The sequence below is a fragment of the Hirsutella rhossiliensis genome (genome assembly GCF_020360975.1).
Source record: "Hirsutella rhossiliensis strain HR02 chromosome Unknown scaffold00004, whole genome shotgun sequence".
Lineage (NCBI taxonomy): Eukaryota > Fungi > Ascomycota > Sordariomycetes > Hypocreales > Ophiocordycipitaceae > Hirsutella > Hirsutella rhossiliensis.
In genome coordinates, this window is record NW_025408670.1 from 6645100 (window position 1) to 6666184 (window position 21085).

General features: G+C 58.1%; 5 protein-coding genes across 5 annotated transcripts; 1 reads left to right on the forward strand and 4 right to left on the reverse strand.

Annotated features, from left to right (window-relative positions):
• Positions 1-323: 323 nt before the first annotated feature.
• On the reverse strand, positions 324-1452 carry HRG_05134 (lipid-droplet associated hydrolase domain-containing protein; the record flags this gene model as incomplete). The annotated part of the gene is made up of 2 exons (XM_044863605.1): positions 324-394; positions 486-1452. The coding sequence occupies 2 exons, from the start codon at positions 1450-1452 to the stop codon at positions 324-326; spliced, it is 1038 nt and encodes a 345-aa protein (XP_044722219.1).
• Positions 1453-2135: 683 nt separating this feature from the next.
• Positions 2136-5408, reverse strand: HRG_05135 (peptidase family m28 domain-containing protein; the record flags this gene model as incomplete). The annotated part of the gene is made up of 6 exons (XM_044863606.1): positions 2136-3211; positions 3296-3720; positions 3782-4702; positions 4754-4781; positions 4833-5001; positions 5184-5408. 6 exons carry the CDS (start codon positions 5406-5408, stop codon positions 2136-2138), a joined length of 2844 nt encoding a protein of 947 aa, XP_044722220.1.
• Positions 5409-6205: 797 nt separating this feature from the next.
• Positions 6206-8483, reverse strand: HRG_05136 (splicing factor 1 helix-hairpin domain-containing protein; the record flags this gene model as incomplete). Its single annotated transcript, XM_044863607.1, has 9 exons — positions 6206-6307; positions 6356-6690; positions 6748-6898; positions 6958-7007; positions 7050-7281; positions 7339-7432; positions 7478-7562; positions 7844-8061; positions 8143-8483. 9 exons carry the CDS (start codon positions 8481-8483, stop codon positions 6206-6208), a joined length of 1608 nt encoding a protein of 535 aa, XP_044722221.1.
• Positions 8484-13548: 5065 nt separating this feature from the next.
• On the forward strand, positions 13549-15210 carry HRG_05137 (lipase (class 3) domain-containing protein; the record flags this gene model as incomplete). The annotated part of the gene is made up of 1 exon (XM_044863608.1): positions 13549-15210. The coding sequence occupies one exon, from the start codon at positions 13549-13551 to the stop codon at positions 15208-15210; it is 1662 nt and encodes a 553-aa protein (XP_044722222.1).
• Positions 15211-16209: 999 nt separating this feature from the next.
• On the reverse strand, positions 16210-18458 carry HRG_05138 (fungal zn(2)-Cys(6) binuclear cluster domain-containing protein; the record flags this gene model as incomplete). The annotated part of the gene is made up of 4 exons (XM_044863609.1): positions 16210-16283; positions 16668-17118; positions 17168-17612; positions 17677-18458. 4 exons carry the CDS (start codon positions 18456-18458, stop codon positions 16210-16212), a joined length of 1752 nt encoding a protein of 583 aa, XP_044722223.1.
• Positions 18459-21085: the final 2627 nt, after the last annotated feature.

The following is a 21085-nucleotide window of genomic DNA, read 5'->3' on the forward strand; positions in this document are numbered from 1 at the left end:
GAATCTTCTGGACGAGGTGCGCTGGGCCGACGCGGTGCTTGCTGTTGGTGCTCCCACTGGCCGACGGCGCTGCTTGCGTTTTTATAATAAGGCGGTAGAAGAGGGCTGAGCGCCGTCCGTCTGGAAAGAGTCCATGTGAATGCCACTGCATCTCCCGTGGCTCTGTCTATCACTGAACTTGGCGGCCACTGTATCCCCCATTCTAGTAAACGCCCCTATATATCCAAGTAAGAGCAGCCCTCACGGCCGCAAATGAGACGACGTCAGACAATCCCCCCCTCTGCTTGCCCCGTCCTATGGGTTTCCCGCGTCTGTCCGGCCGGTCAGTTCTTCATGCCGCCTTCAATCTCCTCGAGCCACCCGTGGACCCTCTTGGCAACCACCCAGCTATTATCTGTAAATGATCTGTCAGCTCACCAATACCGCATCACGGACTTGCTGCGTCTTCGAAGGGAAGACAGGGGTCGATTGATGGGAAAACTCACGCTCCGTCACGCAAAAAGCATGCGGGAGATTCCCCTCGTCCACCATGATACTCGTCCGCCCGCCCCTCTCCCCATGCGCCATCCGCCGCCGCACAAACTCATCACGAACATGGTCAGCAACCCAGTGGTCGCTCTTGCCATAAAAGAGGAAGAAGCGTGGCGGAAGGGCATCACGACCACCATCTTTGCCGTCGAGCACCACGTCCTCGGCCGTCGCAGCCCCCCACAGCTCCTCGTCCCAGCCATCCTCGCAGACGTGATCCAGCTCCGAGATGCCCATGTGCAGCGCCTGGCGCACGCCGTCGCGGCCCTTGAGCCACTCGGCGGCCACGTCGGCGGCGCGCGCCGAGAAGCCCATGACGGTCTCGAGGAGCCACCGCAGCGCGGACCCCGGCACCAAGCCCAGGAGCAGGCGGGCGTAGACGGGCGCCAGGGCCTCGAGCGTGGGGACGCGCCGCAAGAGCTGCATGTGGCGCCCGCTGGGGGAGAGGCCGATGGAGGCAATGGTCGGGAAGAGGAGGAAGCCGTGGCGCAGGCGGAGATGCGGCGCGCGCTCTGGGTTGCGGAGGTGCCGGTCAAAGATTTCGACGGCGATGTAGGCTCCGATGGAGTGACCGGTGAGGATGACCAGGTCATACGCCTCTCCCCCCTCGTCCCCCTCACGGTCTCGGCCACCAGCTCTGGCGACGACATCAGCCGTGACAGCCTCGACCTGGCCGTCAACGTCCCACGGCTCGCTCCCGCTACCGGGGGCAAATGGCTCGTGCTCGCCGTCGCTAAAGCCCCGCAGGTTGCGCCCGTAAATGTCGTAGGCCGTGTGCGTCTCGGACGAGTCGAGCATGCCGCGCAGGGCCTCGAGGAAGTCGGCGTAGAAGCCAATGCAGCCGGGGTTGCCGCAGATGAAGTAAATGAGGCCGCGGCGCCCGGCCTTGGGCAGCGTCGACGGCTGCCATATGGACGAAATCATGTCCGTGTGGGTTGGATGAAGCAAGGAAGAGGTTGGACTGCAAAGAGAGAGAGAGAGAGAGAGAGAGAGAATTGCGCCGAGAAAAGGCCGTCGAAGCCCACATCCACAGCCTGCCTGCTTTCCCTTGCTCCTCGCCCACTCACTTCAAGAGAGAGGGAGGTCCAACACCCTTTGGACTGAGGATGGATGATGAAGCTTGTTTGGTCGACGTTGCCGTCATGTCTTTCCATCGGGTGGGGAATCCCCGCCATGTACTCCGTACGCAGCGCAAGAGAGCACTTTGATCCAGCTACCGTACAAGTAGCTCATGTCTCGTAATAGAGCCTCGGCATTCAACAAGTCCGGGTACCTCGTCTCCCACTAACGTCGCCCCTAAATCGCCTCGTCACCTCGAGCTTGGCGGCACTTCTTCATAAAGCATGGCCATAAGACAAGGGCATGACAGGTGGCATTCCGGCGTCAGGGAAAACTCTTCCTTGAGAATGACTACTTCAAATATACTATGAGTAGCTGTACTCAACCAGCAAAGGCTCGTCTTCAAGGTGCTCGCACGCCAACATGATCCGCTCGACAAACACCCCGGCGCGATTACAACCCAAATGCAGACGCTCCTCTCATTCCATCGCATCCCGCGTTCCCTGGCCGGCCCGTCTTCATGGTCGCTGGCCTCAAGCTGTGGTCGCTCATGACGGCACCTGGGAACCTCTCCTCACCTGCACGAGCCCCGTCGCCTTCTTCGTGACAATGGCCCACTCGGGCATGAACCTGATGAGCTCATAGAATGCAGGGATTTTGACTGCCCCGTTGGCATCATCCCACGCGCATCTGACGGCCACCTCAAGCTTACTGGCCGGCGGAGTCGATCGCAGTTTGAGCTCATCGCCCCTCACGTCGTCGAGATCCCCGACTGCGCCGCTCGAGCCTGTTTCGTTGCTGGCCGCAGAGTGCCCATCACCACTCAGCTGCAGGGTCACGTTCCACGCTCCCTCCCATGTCCGCCTCCAAAGTTGGATGTGCTGGAAGCCCTCGCTCGGAAGAGCACCGAATCGGTCATCTCTGTGGCCTCCGCCTTCCACGGAGAAGTCGAAAATCGGGCTCGAGATGTCCAGGTGGCACATTCTCGTGTTCAAGGCGCGCACCTGTACGCTCGCAGACCGTCCGTCAGACGACCTAGCGATCTCGATCGACACCAATCTATCGAGCTTCTCTCCATCCGCTGGGTCTGGCGGAAGGCTTGACGCGTCATACTGGCATTCCACGATCCTTCCGACTGACTTGAGGCATTCAATCTCCTGTCCGGCTGCCGATGGGAGGTATGCGATGACAGGCCGGACAAACTCTTCCAGGCCTGACAGCTCGACCACGTTGGTGCCCTTATCCAGGTCGACCGTCTGCTGGAATCTAAACTTGAACCGGTTACTGACAGAAAAGGGGAAGGCGACCAGGTTGTAAATGAGCGTGCCGACGAAGACGGCAAGGAGAAAGACTGGAACATGGTAGCTGATGCGATGCATAAAGGGTGTCAGAGGAAGCAACAAAAGCACGCCCACGATGCCAATGGCCATCAATGGAGTCAGCAGACTGTTGCCATCCACCCCCGTCATTGCCATCGCCGTCGTTTGGACGAGGCCAAGATTTCCGAGTATAATGACGTGCACTGGCGCAAGCAGCAGGAGCTGAATGAGCCACGTCCACGTGGGCAGCCGGGCAGACCACGCCTGTTCGCGCTCGTCGGGCGCTTGGCTCTGCAGCTTGGGCGCTGATGAGCTTTCCGCCGCGACAGACCGGCGGTACGTGCCGGCAAACGTCGTTTGAGCTTCACTTCCTCCGTAACCCGACTCGCCCCCCCTGAGCGGGGTCGTCTCTGTCGGGTCCTCGGCATCATCGTCTTCTTCGACGATTCCTTGGGCATTCCCATCGCTCTCTTCGGCGGCGCTGTGATGATCGTCGCGCTGGACAGAATAGTTGCGTTCGCGATCCGTGTCGTGAAGCTGGTGAGCAAAGTCGTGCTTGGTCGGGAGGGCAAACTGTTCCAGCAATGATATCATAAGGGAGACAAACACCGCCGTATGGAGGAAGGCGGCGAAGTAGAGGGCCCCGACGTGCATGCGATCCTCGGCGACGGCGGCAAAGACCTGCACGATCCAAGTGATGATGTAGAGCCAGATCATGGCGAAGCCCCGCTGGAGCGCGCTGGGACGGACGAAGCTCGAGCCCCGCGCAATCAGCCAGAATGCAAAGTAGAACAACGACATGGTCATGGCCCATCTGAGAGGTTTGTCAGAGACTGTGCCATTGGCAAATCCACCCCTTTCCGAATGGAACTCACACTGCGTAGTCGCTGCTGTATATGATGAGTGGGTTGATCTTTGCGACCAGAAACACCGAGGCAACAGTCAGCCCAGCCGCGAAGAGCAAGGCGAACGGGTAGCGGAATAAGCCCTTCCAGCCTCCCAGAGAGACCAACTCCCCATCCACGTCTGAGCTGTCCGGCTTGACGTTTCTGGCGAAGAAGTAGTACTTGTCGTTCCGGGCCAGCAAGTACGTCACGAGAAGCAGCACCAGCGGCGTGGCGACGAGCAGAGTCAGCGACCACGCAAACAACCCTCTAAGCGGAAATGCGACCCATGCGTTGCCGAACCAATCGAACCAGACGCCCTCGGTTGGCCTGCCGTTCTGGACAAGGTCCTTCCGTCCATCCGAGCGAGGGCCTTCGAAGTCAACGCCGGTCGTCTTGGAGAGAGCCTCGGTCGAGGCCAGAGCGGCCGAGAGCATGTGCCAGACGCTGTTGACGGACGAGTGGCGCGCATCGTCCTCTTGTGTGTGGTAGCGCGAGCGAGGCTCGTAAAAGGCAATGTCCAGTCCGCGCTGGCCATAGACATCAGCAAACACGGAGTAGTCAGTGGCACTCTTGATGACTCCTCGCTCAAAGGCATTCGCTGCAACCACCGAGCCGAAAGGATGCGGGCTCGCGGCGTACGCCTTGGCGGCCTCGAGGTCCGTTGTACGAAACAGCATGGCGCGGCCGCCGGCCCCGGCCCCCTCGAGGTTGACAAATGTGCGGCAAAAGCTCAGCAAGGGACTGTAGCCGAACGCGCGGGCTCCCAGGAGGCCGTCCTCCTCGGCGTTGTTGAAGAGCAAGACAATGCCGTTGTTGGGCTGGCGGCCGTGGGAGGTAAAGTAGCTGAGGAGCTGGAGCATGGACACGCACGCCACGCCATCATCGGTGGCTCCGTAGCCGGTCGAGACCCTGGGCGATATGAGACTGGGGAACGGTAACGAGAATGCGCAGGTAACCTACGAATCGAAGTGGCAGTTGACGAGGACACCTCCCGTGCGGCGCGAGGCCGTGGGTCGTTGCCCTGCAGCCCACCAGTCGCCTCGGGGATCATCCTTTCCGCGGATATAAAGGTAAAAGTTGCTGCCTTCGAAGTACTGGGCCGTCCAATTCTGGGGGCCCTTGGACGTGTATGTGACGTTGGCCATGCGGTCATCGAAGACGGTGACTCTGGGAGCTTTGGTGTCGGACCCAGCACCATGGGTTTTGTCCTGACCCAAGATCAAACCCGAGCTTTTGAGTCGGCTAGTCAGTTGAGAGTCGACACTGCATCTGATGGAGGATTCTCGGCGCACCTGCGATTCCGAGCTGCATCGCCCAGCGTCTCTATGGTGTAGTCCATGCCGTTGCGATCAAGGACATGCTTGGCGCGAGCAAGAAGTAAGTCACGCACGCGATCATTCTCGTGGCTGTTGTAGGGATGATAGGTCCTAGTGATAGTTTGAAGGTCGAGCCACGCCTCCGTCAGGTTGAGGCCGCCATACAGGGCATCGTCAGCGGGCGCGCCGGGGACCGTCTCGTGCACGTACACGAGCGGGATGACGACGGCTAGGTAGACGACGGTGGTCCAGAATGTGACCGGGCCGGGCCGGAAAGCGAATGGGTTGCAGAGCTTCATGATGCCTCAGGAGGTAGGTATATCGACGTGCAGGCCCTTGAGCGGCGATTGGCGCGACGAGCGGCAGCTGCGTCTACAGGGTCATGCTGCGCGGTCGCCCGAGGTTGGCCATCCAATGAGAGCGGGCGTGGCGGTTTGTATGTTGGCTGCGGGACAGCACCTCGACCCGAGGTTTGTGTTGAAGGAAGGAAAACGTCAGTGTCGGGGCAGGATCATGGCATCGTACTGCTCCGTGCGGAGTTGCTAAAGATGACTCCGGAGCGGGCATGGGTTCGTGGAACAGTACGTAGCCCTGGTAGCCTTCTTCTGATGACGTAACACAAAGGAGCACCCCGATTATCACGAAGTACAGTACCAAACAAATAGCTTTACGCTTCACACTCATCCAACACAAGTACCTAGCCGCCTTGTCTTGTCTTCTCCCTCCAACTCCAAACGCATCATCCGACATTTGGACGAGGTTTGAAATGTCGAAAACCAGCCCGCCTTCATTTCTTCCTCTACCTTGATCAAGTCGCTGTTTGAGCGGCAGCTATTCTACAATCCCTGTGCAATTAGTTCGTTGATGCCATCTCGTTACCTGTGAGAAGAAGCCAAGACTAGCCATCCAACGAGTCAACACCCCCAGCCGTCCCTTCTCTCAAACTTCTCTCAAACGCAGCCGACAGACTATGCAAGTAATCTGGCCAATGTGCCAAGCTGCCCTACGTTTACCATGTAAGTCATTCTGCTTCTTCACCGCTGAGAGCCGACAGCCAGCTGATGTCAATGGATTCGCTGAATACCTCGGATGCAGACTAAGCGCCCGGGGGAGGAGGCGGTGGCGGTTGATTGCGAGGCGGCGGAGGCGGCGACTCGCCGGATGGAGGAGGCGGCGGAGGCGGCGCTGCACCCCCATACTGCGGGTAGGGGACACTGGGCCCTCCCATGCCAGGGGGTGCACCAGCCGGGCCGAGACCGGGAGGCGGGCCAGGAGGAGGAGCCGTGCCGGGAGCGCCGCCGTAACCACCGTATCCACCATAGCCAGGGTAGCCACCGTGTGTCCCAGGGGGAGGCTGATGCCACGGGGCAGCGCCAGGAGCACCCGAGCCGGGGGCGGAGCCATAGCCCGAGCCCGAACCATAGCCCGAACCATAACCATGGCTGTGGCCTTGGCCATTGTCACGGCCGTAGTCGCGGTCACGGTCGCGATTGCGGTCGCGGTCGCGGTCACGGTCGCGGTCGTTGTCGTGGCCGTGTCCGTGGTAGGTGTCAGCTTGGTCATCGTGACCGCGGCGTCGTTCTCGAGCCCAAGGGGCGCTGGAACCTCCAGATCCTCCATCGTGGGAGTCGTGGTTACGAGAGCGCCACGGAGCTTGTCCGCCGGCGGGAGCGCGTTGCCAGGGCCTGGCATCACCGCCGTCGTGCCCGCCGTGCCCGCCGTGCCCGCCGGGTCCAGCCTCAATCTGGGCCGGAGCACTGGGACCTCCGCCGAGTTCTTGCATGAGTTGCTAAAAATATGGTTAGCTTCGAAAAAGAGCGCATAAGGACTGTGTGGGAGGGAACCCACCTCCATCTCGCGGTCAACCGCATCGCCCCCGCCGCCTGCGCCGATTCTGCCTGCAGGACGACCGCCATTGGTATCGTTGCGCCAACTAGCACCTCTCTGGCGATCCGGACAGTCGCGGGCCATGTGGCCAGCATTACCGCAAACTCGGCAGATGATGCTGGCGGTGAAGTTTTGTCGCTCAGGGCAATCGTACTTGCGATGCCCGATCTTACCGCAATTCTGGCAGGCCTGATTTTCGTCGTCACGCAGTGTACCGTTGAGCGCAGCGAGCTCTCGAAGTTGGTTGCGCTTCAGTTCATTCTGCCCCTCAGGGATGGAAGCAGCCTGCGCCGAACATGTTAGGAAATGATAGTGTTGTAGAGGGTTTCAGAGACAACAAACCGTCTCGATAACGTTGTGGATTAGCTGCTTGGCCTTGTTGATCTTCTCTTCGGATTCGGCCATGATGAGGCAGTGAAGGTCCTCTTCTTGGTTGCTGGAGTGAGCAGCATCGGAGCGGCCTTTGCCCTCCTTGACTGACCCTTTGCCGCGGATGGCAATCTTTGCTCCAGAATCGGCCTCCATCTTCTTCAGAGTATTACCACGAGGGCCGATGAGTAAACCGACTTGAGCCTAGGTGTTAGTATCCAAAGGTTGCCACGTACGAGAGGTTAAGCGGCCGAGAGCAGGTCCCCAGCCGGACGAGATCCAGGTTGTCAAGACACCGCGGTGAGCGGGTAACGAGCCTGATCAAGATACATGAGATGGAAACCAAACAAGAAACGCGATGGCTGGGTGCGGAAAAAAGACGGAACGCGCAAAGAAAAGCGAAACCAGAAATAGCAGCAGGCGGGGGGGAGAGAACGGAGAAAGGAAACAGCCCAGGGTAGAGGGTTAGCAATCATACTGAAGTTAATCTCCGGATAGTCATTGACGGGCACGTAGACCTTCTCCTGGGTCTTGGTCGGACGTCGGTAATCTTGAGGAGGGTGATAGTTGGGGATGGTTTTCATCGCTCGTTCGATAAGCTTGTGACGTTCATCCTCGAGTCGCTTGCGGTATCGGTATTCACGGGTGTTGATACGTCGCCCGTGGTTGTCGTATTGCGGAGGGGGAGACGGCGATCTGGAAGAGAGAGAAAAGGGCGTTAGCACGCTATGGTTGAAGGCGGCGGTAATGGGAGGCAGAAGGGGAAATTGAGCCCACCTGTCGCCATCAGCCGGGACTACGTCGTCGATGCGAAGCTTCTGGCTGATTTCCTCGATGCGAAGGTGGAGAGTGTATGCCTCGAGCTGCTCGCTCGTCATGTTGGACATGATGGCTGTGGGCAGACCCATGAGGCCGGCCGCCTTGTTCTCCGAGGCCTCGCCCCAGCGGTTACGCTTCTTTCGGCGGCGAGGGCCATCGGCCTCGCTTCGCGGTTCGGGGTCGCGGCCACGCTTCAGGTCGCGGTCGGGGACATCGTCGTCAGGTTCGCCACCGAAGCGTCGAGTCTTGCCCAGGGGGATGTTGTTGGAGCCCGTGATGCCCTGGTTTCGCCAAGCCATCTTGCAGGTCCGTTGACGGTTGATGAATAGGTGCAAGCAGTGGGATGACAGCGCCGTGATGCAAGCGCTTGGTGAGTCGTGTCAGTTGCACGACGAAGGAAAAAAAAGAGGGCAGCAGTTGCCTGTTGCTGGCAAATGGCAGAAGGGTGTTCCAAGTTTAGCGCGTTTTCGGAGAAAGAGTTGGCCCGCGCAGGACATGCCTTGGTCAGGTGATTCACGCAGCCTGGGAGCCAATAGAGGCGCGGGGGTCCGCGCCTTTAAAGTCGGCGCGGACGTCCGCGCCTGTTATGTAAGCCCGGCTGGCCATTGTGGGCGCCGCGAACAGCGCCCGCCGCGACCGCGCTGGCGCGCCAGTTTTACTGCACATATCTCCCCGCACATCGGCAAAAGTACTCAACGGCCACAGCGTCAATTTGAGTGTCAATCGACTCAAATTTTTTTTAATCTAGAATTGCTGTGGTTTCCAACTGTGGCGCACTTATACAGACCGGTCCTAGCAGACGACTTATATGCGGGAATAGTTTGCCTGCTGTTCCTCCGAGTCTCTCTCGCAGTCAGCCCATATACCTGCAGTACCTCTTTCTCGTGAGAAAGGCTGCGCTTGCATTTCCTCGGCCACCCGGGCATCTAACCGCTCTTCTTCTGCCTTATCCCAATCAAGGTATGCCATCATCTCTTCCTTGGTCCATTTCCTCGAGCCGCAGCTCCTTGACATTTGCTTCCAGTCGAGGCACCAGTCATATTCAGTCTTGCTGTAGCGCAATGGCAAGCCCATTGCCTTTCGGTATGCCTGGTTGGTCTTGAGATTGCCGCGAGGCTGTGCTCTATACCAAGAGTCTCTTGCCCTGACATACCTCTGATAGATGGCTCGTGGGTCATCATATCGTAGATTCTCCGTAGTCTCTGTAGCTTCTGCAATTCCTGTCGAGACTGCAGCAATTGTAGACACCGTAGAGACTGTAGTGACTGCAACCGTGATTGTCTCCATGACTGCTGCAGTCTGTGCAGTCTCTGAAATTGCTACTGCTTGTGCAGTCTGTGCAGTCTGTGCAGTCGCTGCAATTGCTGCCGTCTCTGCAGTCTCTGCCGCCCGTGCCTCTGCCCGCTGCAGTATGTCGCTATAGCGTAAAGGACAATTGCGAGATGTCATGATGTGCCCTTTCTGGTGGCATTTGCTGCATGTAGGTGGCGCCTTTGGCCGTAGAACTGGCTCTATGGCTTCAAATGCACTTGGCTCGCGCTGTGTGGATGACTGTGTTATCCTCGATGTGGCGACAAGTTGGTCCAATCGCCGACGAGGCTCTATGAGGACCTGACCAATCTCTTTGGTATCCCGTCGAAGGCGCCAATGCGTATGAAAATGTTGTGGCCGGAGTGGCAGATCTTCCTCTATGAGCGGCTGTAATGTGTGCGCACAAGGGAGACCGTGAGACTTGGTGAAGCTGCCTGTGCAAGCAGGGATGTCTTTCTCGTTGAGGCGCTTGTGTTGCTTTGCAACCTGTCGCAAGGCTTCGTGTGATACCCAGCCACGTACCGTGCTATATACGGTTCCAGAGAGCTCAATTGGCATCCGTATATGCTGCCTGGCTTGGTTGGCTTGTAGCTCGGCCAGTTGGTTGAGAAGAGCTTGCTTGATTGCCCTCGTTGCTTCGAAGAGGTCTAGTGTTGACTTCTTAAGGTGGCTCTTCAATAATGCGTGGATGCCTTCCACCCGGGAAGTAGCCACATTGCCGAAATGAGCATATTGATCAACCCAGGCCTTGACGAGCTTTTCCTTATACGGGTCCAACCAGGTTTCCCGTATGTAGCTAACCTCCTTGACGTATCGTGGTACAAAGCGCTTCTCCAGCTCTTCAACTTGTTGATCGAATGTCTCCTCATCTCTCGAGCTCACGATTGAGTGCCAATACCCAAAGAACTCAACCCATTTCTCATCACTGTTAGAGTTCTCATCCTCACGGTCGAATGCTGGTTTGCAATAGCTAAGCACCGCCTTGTTCGCATGCCAGATGCAGAGCAGAGACCTTGACGCAGGAAAGCACCGGGAAATTGCGTTCATGCAGGCAAGGCAACGATCTGTAAGGATAACGGATGGCTGGCGAATGTCATATAACTCGTATATCGATTGGAGTTGGTCCAGTGCCCAGATGTAGTCATCTTCATCTTCACCACTGAGAAAGGCAAAGGCAATACAGAATGACCGTTGGCAGGCATCAACGCCGATCATATCGAGCAGTGGCATCTTATATTTGTTCGTCTTGTATGTGCAGTCTAGAAGTAGTAATTCTGGGTATGCGTTGAGGTATTCTAGTGACGCCGGGTGTGCGAATAAGACCGCTGTGACTCGGCCGTCATGGTCAAGCTGTATGCGGGTTTGGAACCCCTCGTTGTCAAGCTCATTGGCAAGGGCATGCATTGTGCTCTGCCCAGCAAGAAGCTCTCGTCTGCGCTGTGCGATACAGTTATATATGTCTTGCTGTGTCGCTCCTTGAGCAGTCTGAGAGCTCTGGCGCATATATGTCCGGATATCCTTTGGTGCTATGCCGGCGCTTGCGAGGTTCCCAATAGCTGACTGGTCAGTTGAGGAGAGGGCACGATGAGCTGGATGTGCTGTAATGTGCAGACTGGGCTCATGGTTGTGGACCGACTTCTCCTCGCCTGGGCGATGCCTGATATACCAGTACGACTTATCAAGGCTCTCTTTCGCATTGATGGAAAACTGGCATCCAGTGATACGGGAGCTTGTAGACCGTTGCCGTTCAGCTGGCTTCTGGTCCTTGCTTGTATGAGCCCCTGGTCTACCTCCACGATCACAGGCAAATGTGACTGTGCGTCTTCCGGACCGCGGGTCTCGTGGACTTGCCTGTGGTGAAGGCATAGCCTCTTGGAGCTGCCCACGCATTAATTGAGACAAGAAGGGACTCTCGCGAGTCGAATTGACCCTCAGGAGGAAGGCAATCGTCAGGGAATTCAGTAAGCTCCATATTGGCCTACTCTGCGTAAGGGGCGGCGGATAAATTGGGCCGCAATGGCGGCGCGCTGACCCTCCGTGGATATGGTCGTGATATGCTTGCCACAGTACGGAGGGCGAGAGAAAGGAGAGGACAGGTCGGGGCCGGAGGCGGGCCCGACTATCTTCCGGCTGGGCTTACAAAACAGGCGCGGACGTCCGCGCCGACTTTAAAGGCGCGGACCCCCGCGCCTCTATTGGCTCCCCACGCAGCCTGCATTGCTTACTAAGCTGCACTCACTTGACCGTGATTCACTCGGCTTCAGGCATCCAAGCCTTTGCGCAAAGTCAAAACTCGGGAGGCCTCTGCTTGCACGCCGCCATCGCCGGTTTCGATTTCATCGACATGTCGGCGGATGCGTGTGACTCAAGTTACTGTCTTGGTTTTGTTGGGGGCATGTCAATTACGGCTGTCATGGTTCACTTGTCGAGATCGATGGCGATTCACCTTCATCCAAACTCGAGCAGCCCCCCAAATCCTCCCGACTGTACAGGCGAGTTACCGTTGGGAATCTGTCTACGGATGCTAAGTGAGTCGTGTCGAGGAAACAGCTACAGCTCGAACCCGGATGGACTTGTCTCCCATCACTTGACTCGAGAGTTGATGCGCGCTAGGAGCGACGTAGATCGTGACTAGCAAGCAGAGAGCTGTCTGCTCGATTCGCATCAACTGAAAGCCAGCAAAGGCGACAAGCTTCAACAAATCCCTCCAGGTGATGATGCCGTTGAGGATTTGCGATGGCGGGTTTGACAGAAAAGTCGAGTATCACCACGGACGGCGATGCTTGTGCTCCCGCCACGTCGAGACAAGCGAGGACTTTCCTCCCCACCCCTCTCATCAGAGACACTAAGTTACCCTCTCACCAATGTCAACACCAACGGCATATGTCCCCGCGCTTACTTGAACGGGAAAACTGCTATATCGCCCGTGCGTGAAGCAGCGTGGGGAGATACTCTCCGTCTGCCCTTGGCACGATGGCGAGAGCTGGCTTGTGTTCCAGTCTCTCAACCATGCTGTGTACGAGCTAGCAACCTGTGGGACCGAGAAACTCCTCGGATGGGACCAAGTCAAGTCACGTCATCGTCGAATGATGTCAAAGATGGGCTCAGAACCTGTGCGACTCGCCTCCTTGGCGATGAGAGTCGTCATTGGCACAGGCTGAGAGCTTGTCTCCGGACGTGGATACTTGGGCCGCAGAAATGGAGCAAGGCGGTATGCGGCAGCTCCATGTCACTAAGCCATGCAAGATGAGCCGCTCATAGGGCTGGCTGGTTCCTGGCTGTTTCCTCGCTGGTTGGCGACAACGATCCGTTCACCTGTGTCGTCGGCCACCGGCTCATCTGGATCGCCCAAACGGCCGGCATTCATCCGTCGACGCCTCCCCAGATTGGTCGATCTGTTCCCCTCTCATGCGTCTTTCGCCTCTCCTCTTCTCAGACTGCCAGCCAGGCCCGAGCGGAATCACATGGCGCGCTCCACTGCCGCGGTGCCGGGCCGTCAATGGGCTTTTCGTCATCCGCCTTGTCACTAGGCATGGCAACACCTCGGTCTAGGCCTCCGAGAGGGTGGCTGAGCCGCGCACCGTCCACGTCAGCGAATCAGGACGCTGAAACGCTTCGAGTTGGAATAGGTGCCGGGAACCGCAGGCACGTACTTTCAGCGCTCACCATCACCACCACCGCCACGTTGTCGCAAGATATAGAAGTACTTGGCCCTTCCCTGCGTCGACCGGAGGAGAGGGGCATCTCCACCGACGATGCTAGGATGTATGGACTAATGAATAGGTGGGCAAGGTGGCTGGAGAGTCAAAGGGAGGGCGCTTCCATTAATAGCCGCTCCTGAACTGATCAAGCTGTGCGCTCTTGTTTGCTGCTGCCGCTATTCTCCTCCTCCTCCCCCTCCTCCCCCTCCTCCTCCTCCTCCTCATCATCATCCTCATCCACTAGGTTCAATCTTTTCCAACACGTTGAAACATCTCGTCAAGATGCCACTTGGGACGGATAATCAGCAATTGTTTCTCAGTTGAGCGTATGCTGTCAAATAAAACCACAGCCATGGGCTTCTTCAACAGGAGCAAACCCATCAAAGCACAGTCCTCCCACCCAGACCATCCAGGCGTCCATCTCAAGCCGCCTTCTCCTCCTGCCCTCCCTCCGCGTCCCATCACGCCCGCCCCGCTGCCCAGTGCACACTTCCTCGTCCCCGCCGTTACCCAGCTGCCCCCGCCGCCGTGCTGGTCCTTCTCCGCTCTGGCCCCGAAATTCGGCCCGGGCTCGGCGCCTCCGCCTTGGCAGCGCTGGTGTCCGCGTCAGGGGAAAGGGGCTGGGTCGGCGGTCCATCTCGTGCAGCCTTGTGCCCTTGCCGGCGACGATGACGGCGGCGACGAGATCTACTCGGATGTGTGCAGCCGCTTCGACGACGTCGTGACACTCATCGACCGCGAAGAATACGCCGGCCATGAAGCAGACCTCTTCCTATGCCCGTCCTCACCCGCGATCAAGGAAACAACACCACCACCAACAACCGATCGGTCGCTCGGCTTCTCCAAACTATGGCCGTCCTTACCCCACAAGAACCCCGACGCCGGCCCGCTCCAAGCAACAACGGCTGTCGTGTCCGGCAAGTATTTTTCCAAGGTCGAGCTCTACGCAAACTCGAAGCTTCCGCTGGCACTCTCTCCCTTTGCCTTGTGCGGTTCTAGCTGGCCGCCGCTCCTCCGCCTCGCCGCCCAGTGCTCGCTCCGCGTCTACTCGCCCCCCACGGGCCCGGAGCGGCGCCAGGCCATCGTCGTGCCCGCAGACTGGCGCTCCGGGTCCAAGGCCATGTACATCCGCTCCGTGCCCGCCGACGCCGCACGCACCGTCGTCGTCGCCGTCCGGGGCACCGCTTCCTTCGCCGACTGGGCCGTCAACCTGCGCGCCGACCCCGTCTCTCCGCTGGGCTTCCTCGACGACCCGGGAAACGCGTGCCACGCCGGCTTCCTGTCCGTCGCCCGCGCCATGGTCGCCCCTGTCGCCCGCCGTCTGCGCGAGATGCTCGAGGACGATCCCTCCCGGGCCGATCACTCCCTCGTCTTCACCGGCCACTCGGCGGGCGGCGCTGTGGCGGCGCTGCTGTACATGCACATGCTCGCCGCCTGCCCCGACGCCCAGAGCGATCTTACCGTGCTGGCAGGCTGCTTCCGTCGCGTCCACTGCCTCACCTTTGGCGCCCCGCCCGTCAGCCTGCTGCCCCTGGCCAAGCCCAACCGGCCCGAGCTGCGCAAGAGCCTCTTCCTGAGCTTCGTCAACGAGGGCGATCCCGTCACGAGGGCCGACAAGGCCTTTGTCAAGAGCCTGTTCACGCTGCTCAAAAGCCCGCCGCCATCCTCGGCGGGTCCGATCGGCGACGGCGAAAAGAAGAAGAAGAACAACAAGGACTCACCTCCGGCCCCGCAGCCTTACTGGAGCCCGCCCGTCTGGACGGTGCCTCCTTCGACCCTCAGCAACGCCGGCTGTATCGTCCTTCTCCGCAGCGGCGACCCGTATTTACCGCCTGTCGACCGCAAATCCGTCCAAGACCGGCTCCATGAGGGGGTCGTAGCCGTAACGTGCCGCGACGACCAGCTGCGCGGCGTCATCTGGGGAGATCCCGTCTGCCACCTCATGCGGCTGTACGCGGTGCGCGTCGAGGCTCTCGCAGCGGCCGCGGAGATGGCTGGGAAGACATCACCCTGAAGACATTCACAGATTGAGTCTGTCATTCAGGAAACGCGATTGTTGATTCTCCATTTCGTGCATATCAGCTGCATGAGCAGTCTGCAGGCATGTGAGAGCTCAACTAGACTGACCGGCATCGTGGCCTCAAGACGGCGCCGTTGGCCTAGGTGAGTATGCCGATGCTGAGATGTGAGCTTACATATGCGTTGGGCACCGCAAATTGCCCTGCCTGCTAAATGCGCCCATGTCCAACGCGCTTCCATGGATTCTGTACATCATGTGTACGAGGTTCTTTTACAAGAAATGAAAATATATAGTCAAAGCACTCAATTGAAGTGTACGTCGCAGTTCATTTTCAGATGCTGGGTCCAAGTTCTACCATCACGTAAAGTATTCTTCAGAAAAGGCGCCAATGAAATGTGAAGCAAAGTCAATAAGGCCTATTTCGTTTTACGGCCGTTTCCGCCAGACCATCTAGATTGCTACTCCGTGGGACCCGAAAGTAAAAGAAAACTAATAATATATCGTGAAACAGCCACTTCCTTCTTCGCATCATCCAACACTTTCCTAGCTCTTGTTCCCATCTGTCGAAATGGACAACCCAGGTCTGTTCAACTCCCAACATCGCCATTGCAAATCCAATCCCTCTTTAGAAGTTCAGCCGTCTTCGGCAGTTTGCGTAGTCAAGAAAAGTCGTAAGAGAAAAGGAGGGGTGGGCGCCGTTCACGAGTAGAAGAAATCCACAGAGAATGGCACTCCCACTTCAGGCCAAAATTGCCCCAAACAATGTCACCTCATCCGCTCAGAGCTGCTGAACCACCCAGATGGGAACAATCAGCGACATTCAAATCGCTTCCTCATCAGGTCATAACTGGGCGTATGAACAAAGGAAAATGGTGAAGCGAACGACATGGTAAGAATACAGGGGAAAAGCTGATTCCCCAAACTCTGACGAGCCAGTCGTCTTATTCAGATAAGTAAAGCAAACGTGTCTTGGGGTGCAGGACTGGCGTGTTGTTATCTGATGGAGCCGAAGTTGAGGTCGCCGCCGATGGCACTCATCCCCATCATGGAGTTGGCCGCGTCCGCGCCTGTTCTTGGCAAGGTATTGAAGTCGCCCAATGGTTGCAGTTGAGGCGGTGCTTGCATTCGAAACCCGTCCTGAGTTTGTGCTGGTGGGCGGAAGTTCATTTGGTGTGGCCCGGGCATGGATGTGGCGGCTACCCCCTGTGACCGCATACTTTGGGGGGAGATCCCGTTCGCGTGATGCGATACACTACCATCGTGACTGGGACTCAAATGCTGAGGCGATAACTGATGTGAGTGTTGATGCTGATGTTGTGTCTGGGGCGCATTCATCGGGTTTGATTGTGCTGGGTTCGCCATCTGATGTATGACCATGTCCGGCACGGGTTGACAGCCAAAGCCGTTCATGTTGTGGGAATAGTCCATGCCCGGAGAGCCACCAAACGAACCGTTCAAATCTGAGCCGTGATGGTGCAGCGAGGACGGCGAGCCAGAGTGGTTAGAGTTGGAGGCAGATTCGGGGGTGCTGCTGGGCATGTCCATGTTGTACTTCTTCTCGTAGTCCTCAACGGGAAACTTGCGGTCAAAGTCCAGGTGCATCTGACTCGGCGGGGGTTGGGCCATGCCGGCGTTGCCAAAGCCGTCGAAGATGTCCACGTTGGCCAAGTTGGAGTTCTCTGGGGCATTCTGCAGCATGGGGTTGGCGATGCGTGGCAGGACTTCGTTGATCTTGTTCATGAGCAGCGGTAGGAAACGATGATCACCATTGCGGGACATGGCGACCATGGAAATCATCTGGTTCAGATGCTCGCGAGGGCCGACTGAGAAGGGGTCGCGCGAAGGGGCTTGCATGGAAAGAAACTCGGTCATTGACGAGGTCATCTCCATGAGTTTCTCAATCTGGGACTAGTTAGTGACACGATCAGCCAGGCTGTGCAATGAAACCTACCAAGCCCGGTCCCAAGAGGTCGACCTGAACAGGAAACTGCGAGGCCATGTTGACGAGGAGCTCTCGTGACAGATGCACGGGGTACTGGAAAGACATGGAGTCGTCGCCGTTTCCATTGACGACGCCACTGGTCAATTGCCAGATGGTGTTCTTCAGCCACTGCTGGTTGGTGTGAATATCGTTGAAGTTGCCGTCCTGGCATGCGTAAGACTGAACCAGGTCGTTGAGCTGCTTCTGCAGGCCGTTGAGGTACTGAGACGACAGGTGGCTCTTGGTCTTGCTCCAGGCCGCGGTGAAGGTGTCGTCGAACGGCCGGTAGAGGTTTATCAAGAGGATGAAGCTGTTGAGCTGGTGAGCCTGAGGGTCACTCGGGTCGTCACCGAGGGTTGGGAGATTTATGGTCGCCTGAAGCGTCGTGGGGCGTTGGCGTTGCAGGGCATATGCTCTTTAGTGAGAGGACAAAGTCAGCTTCAACTGTTCTGGACATGAGAACGTGGCTGGATACTTACCGCTCAAGCACGAAAAAGAGCCAGTAGAGCCGTCGACGTCGTGCAGACTCGGCAGCGTCGAACTGCATGTAGTACTCTTCCTTGTGCATGCCAGCCATGTGGATCATGGTTGTGGCTTCCCGGAGGTGGAACCATGCCTTGTCGTGCATCTCCTGGCCGTAGTAGCAGCCGAAGATGAAGAAGTTTGTAACGAGGGCGTTGAAGCTGATGGAGTCGAGGTACTCGTAGCCTTTGCGGACACGCAGAGTCTCCTCGAGGAGCAGCTGGCTGGAAATGATGTTGGCGCCGGGGACCATGTCGAGGTTGTATGGGTCACCGGGAGGCATGGACATGCCAGGCTGCAGCATGATGTAGGCGCACAGCGATGTCATGAGGCAATAGGCATCCCGGTTCTGCTCCATGTACAGGACCTGTTGCTCGATCTGGTTGCGGTCGAGGATGGGGCTCTGCGAGTAGAGATTGTCGAAGAAGAAATGGGCGCACTCCTTGACGAGTTCGCTGGTGAGAAGACCGGGGGTGGGACCAAGGCTCGAGTTCGTGGGAGGGCAGGCGATGCCATTCATGCGGTTCTGGACCTTTGCCGAGAGGCTGGTCTGTCGCTGCGTCTCCCTCAGCTCGCTGATGACCTTGGCGCGCGAGCCCTTGGGGCCCTTTTTCTGAGGAATGGCATTGTAGGTGCACGATAGCTGAGCCGAGGAGCAGTTGCGGCACGGGTTGATGCCGTCGCACTTGACCTTGCGGCGGTGGCAGGCATCGCAGGCCCTCTTGACGGCTTGGGCCATGATGGGCGAGAGATTATGAGGGCGTGTCTCGGGCGGCTCTCTCGGCGCGCGATCGGCCGTGGCCCACGAGCGAGGCCTAGGGCGGAGAGGGCGAAGACGAGGGAAAAAGGAAAAGGTGCGACGACGCGGTTATCGATACCACCATAGACAGCGAGGCTTTTGGAGAGGACGGGTCCCAGAGTTCGGGGATTTTGCGGGGAGGAGTGCAGACGCAGGAAAGTCTTCGCGTGACCCCGTAGCAGCGGACGCAGGGAGCGAGCACGGTACGTCGATGTGCGCCTGCAGGCGATATTTGGCCCTTTCGAAGCGGGCCCGGACGCGGGGAAGGACTGCCGAGGCGGTTCGTCTGGGGGGGCGAATAGTGAGAAGAGGAAGTTGAAGCGGGTTCTACCAAGGAAGCTTGTCGTCGAGAGTCGTCGATGGTTGTCGGTCGAGCAGGCCCCAGGCGTCGGTAAGGGGGTGGATATTGGCGTAGGAGAGAGTGATATCGAAAACGGGGGGGGGAGGAAGCAGGAATAAAAAACAAGTGGATGCGGGCAGGTGGGTTTTCTTCAAGGCGTGGAGGGAGAGAGGAGATGACGGAGGGTACAGAGGACCGGAGAGAAGATGGATGGAATGGAATGATGAGGCGCGAGCCAGACAGTTGGATCAAGCACCAGAAATTAGGCGTCGCGAGTCCAGGGCTGTGAGTGGACACGAGCAGGCTCTGCGAAGCGAGCTGACCGGCGCGGGTGCAACGAATCCAACACTTGGGGCCTAGCCTGACCCCGGGGAGGGCCTGGCCAGCTGGGCTGAGTGGAATCTGTACACACTCAAAACGCCTGTCGAGGGAGCCCGGTGGTGGGCGACAGAGACAGCAGGAGACACACACTGTACATCTGCGTATTGGGAACTTCACCCTCCACCCGCGCTGGCGGAGGGGTTTGTGGGCGCTGCTAGTTAGCGCTTGGTTGCGGAGTAAACACGACTGTGCAGTCCCTGCCATCCGGCGCGCCCGATACAGTGCAGCCTTGGATCTTTACCGTCCACCTCTATCACCCCGGTAGTCGCGGATGGCGTCGGCCTCGACTCGAGCAGCGCGCACCGCTTGGCAGCCAAGTACCGGATACCGACTCGCCCCAACGGCGCGCCCGCATCTTGACAAGCCCCTCCAGTGGCTCCTCAGCTTGCAGGGAAGCTCGCAGGTTTCCGATCCTTTTACCAGCCCTGTCGTTACTGCCTTAAGCTAGTATTTCTACGCTTCTCAGCTCCGAATCCATGTAAGCCGTGCACTGCACTGTATGCCACACCGACAATGTCGACTAGTACCCATCGATACATCGAGTAGCATTCATCACGACCATGCTAGTCTGCAGATGGCAACCGCCACCATTCAATGGTTCATTTCACCCTCGTCCCTTTCTTCTTTCTTCTTTCCATTCAATCTAACTCGCCCGGGACGCGAGAGAGGCGCTGTACCTCGTACCCTGGAACGCTGGCACGTCGATAAACATTCTGTGCCTGTAGTTGCCTACGGACACGGACAGAGGCGGCACAGCCACTTGAGCTGCGCATGCAACCATCAATCTGTACAGTAGCCATTGCAAAACGGCACTCATGGAGCAACCGCTGGCGACGTTGAGGCGTTGGAACCTTAATTCCTGCCCCATATTGGCCGCGCGCCTTCTTTCGGATCCTGCGGGGGAAATGCAACCAGGCGGGCGGCGGCCAACCGAGGCCACACGTCGACGAGCTTTGTCTGGGAACCGGGCAGCTGATGTTATTGTGGCTGCTGGAATGTCCAAGTCGTCCATGGCCTAAAGGCCAGTCGCATCGCCGCCATCCCTCTGCGTGCAAGACATGGGCATTGACAGCACGTTTTCTGTCTCTTCAGCCCCTGCTCCTGTCAGGGGAGGGATCGACGCCTGACGCTTGGCTCTCTGGGGAGCAAAAGGCAAATCAGAGCATGTACAGTAACTTACCTCTCCGCCTGGGGTGCCGCTGAACCATCCCCAATCGACCCAAGTGCCTGGCCCGGGAATGTACAGTGCGTTACAGTGCGTGGCTCCAGCCAGATGCATCTCGTCGTGCACATCCTTGGGGTAGTTCCGCACTGTGCTTGCTAAACGCCTGGTACCTGGTCTTACAAAATGTGGGGGACTCGCAATCGCTGGGGACCGTGCCATCGTGCTACCTGCCGCTGCTGGACACTGCATCTCCGTTTTCGTCCAGAAATCTCGCCCAGTCCAGATGCACATGCAGAACAAGGGCCACAACAGCAGATCGCCGACGGTCGACAGGATAGATGCCTGCAGCTACGAGCAACGCATGCAACGGCCTTGGAGGCGACACAAATAGGACCAAAACAAAACGGAGGCACAGACAAGGCGGCGTCGAAGCCGCGAGAGGGAGACACCTTGGGAGAAACACGAGACAGGCCAAAGTACTTGGAGCTCATCGCTGCTCTCCCCAGTCTCTGTTGTTTACTTCTCTCTCTCCCCTCGTGAAACGGACAGGGTGACATGCTACTCTCCTTCGCGGTTGAGACACCAGGCTGGCATCCGGGAGTTTTGCAGCGCCAACCAGCTCGTGTCTGATGACTCATGGGCGACGCACATGAATTCCTCGCCATCAAATCAATCCCATTC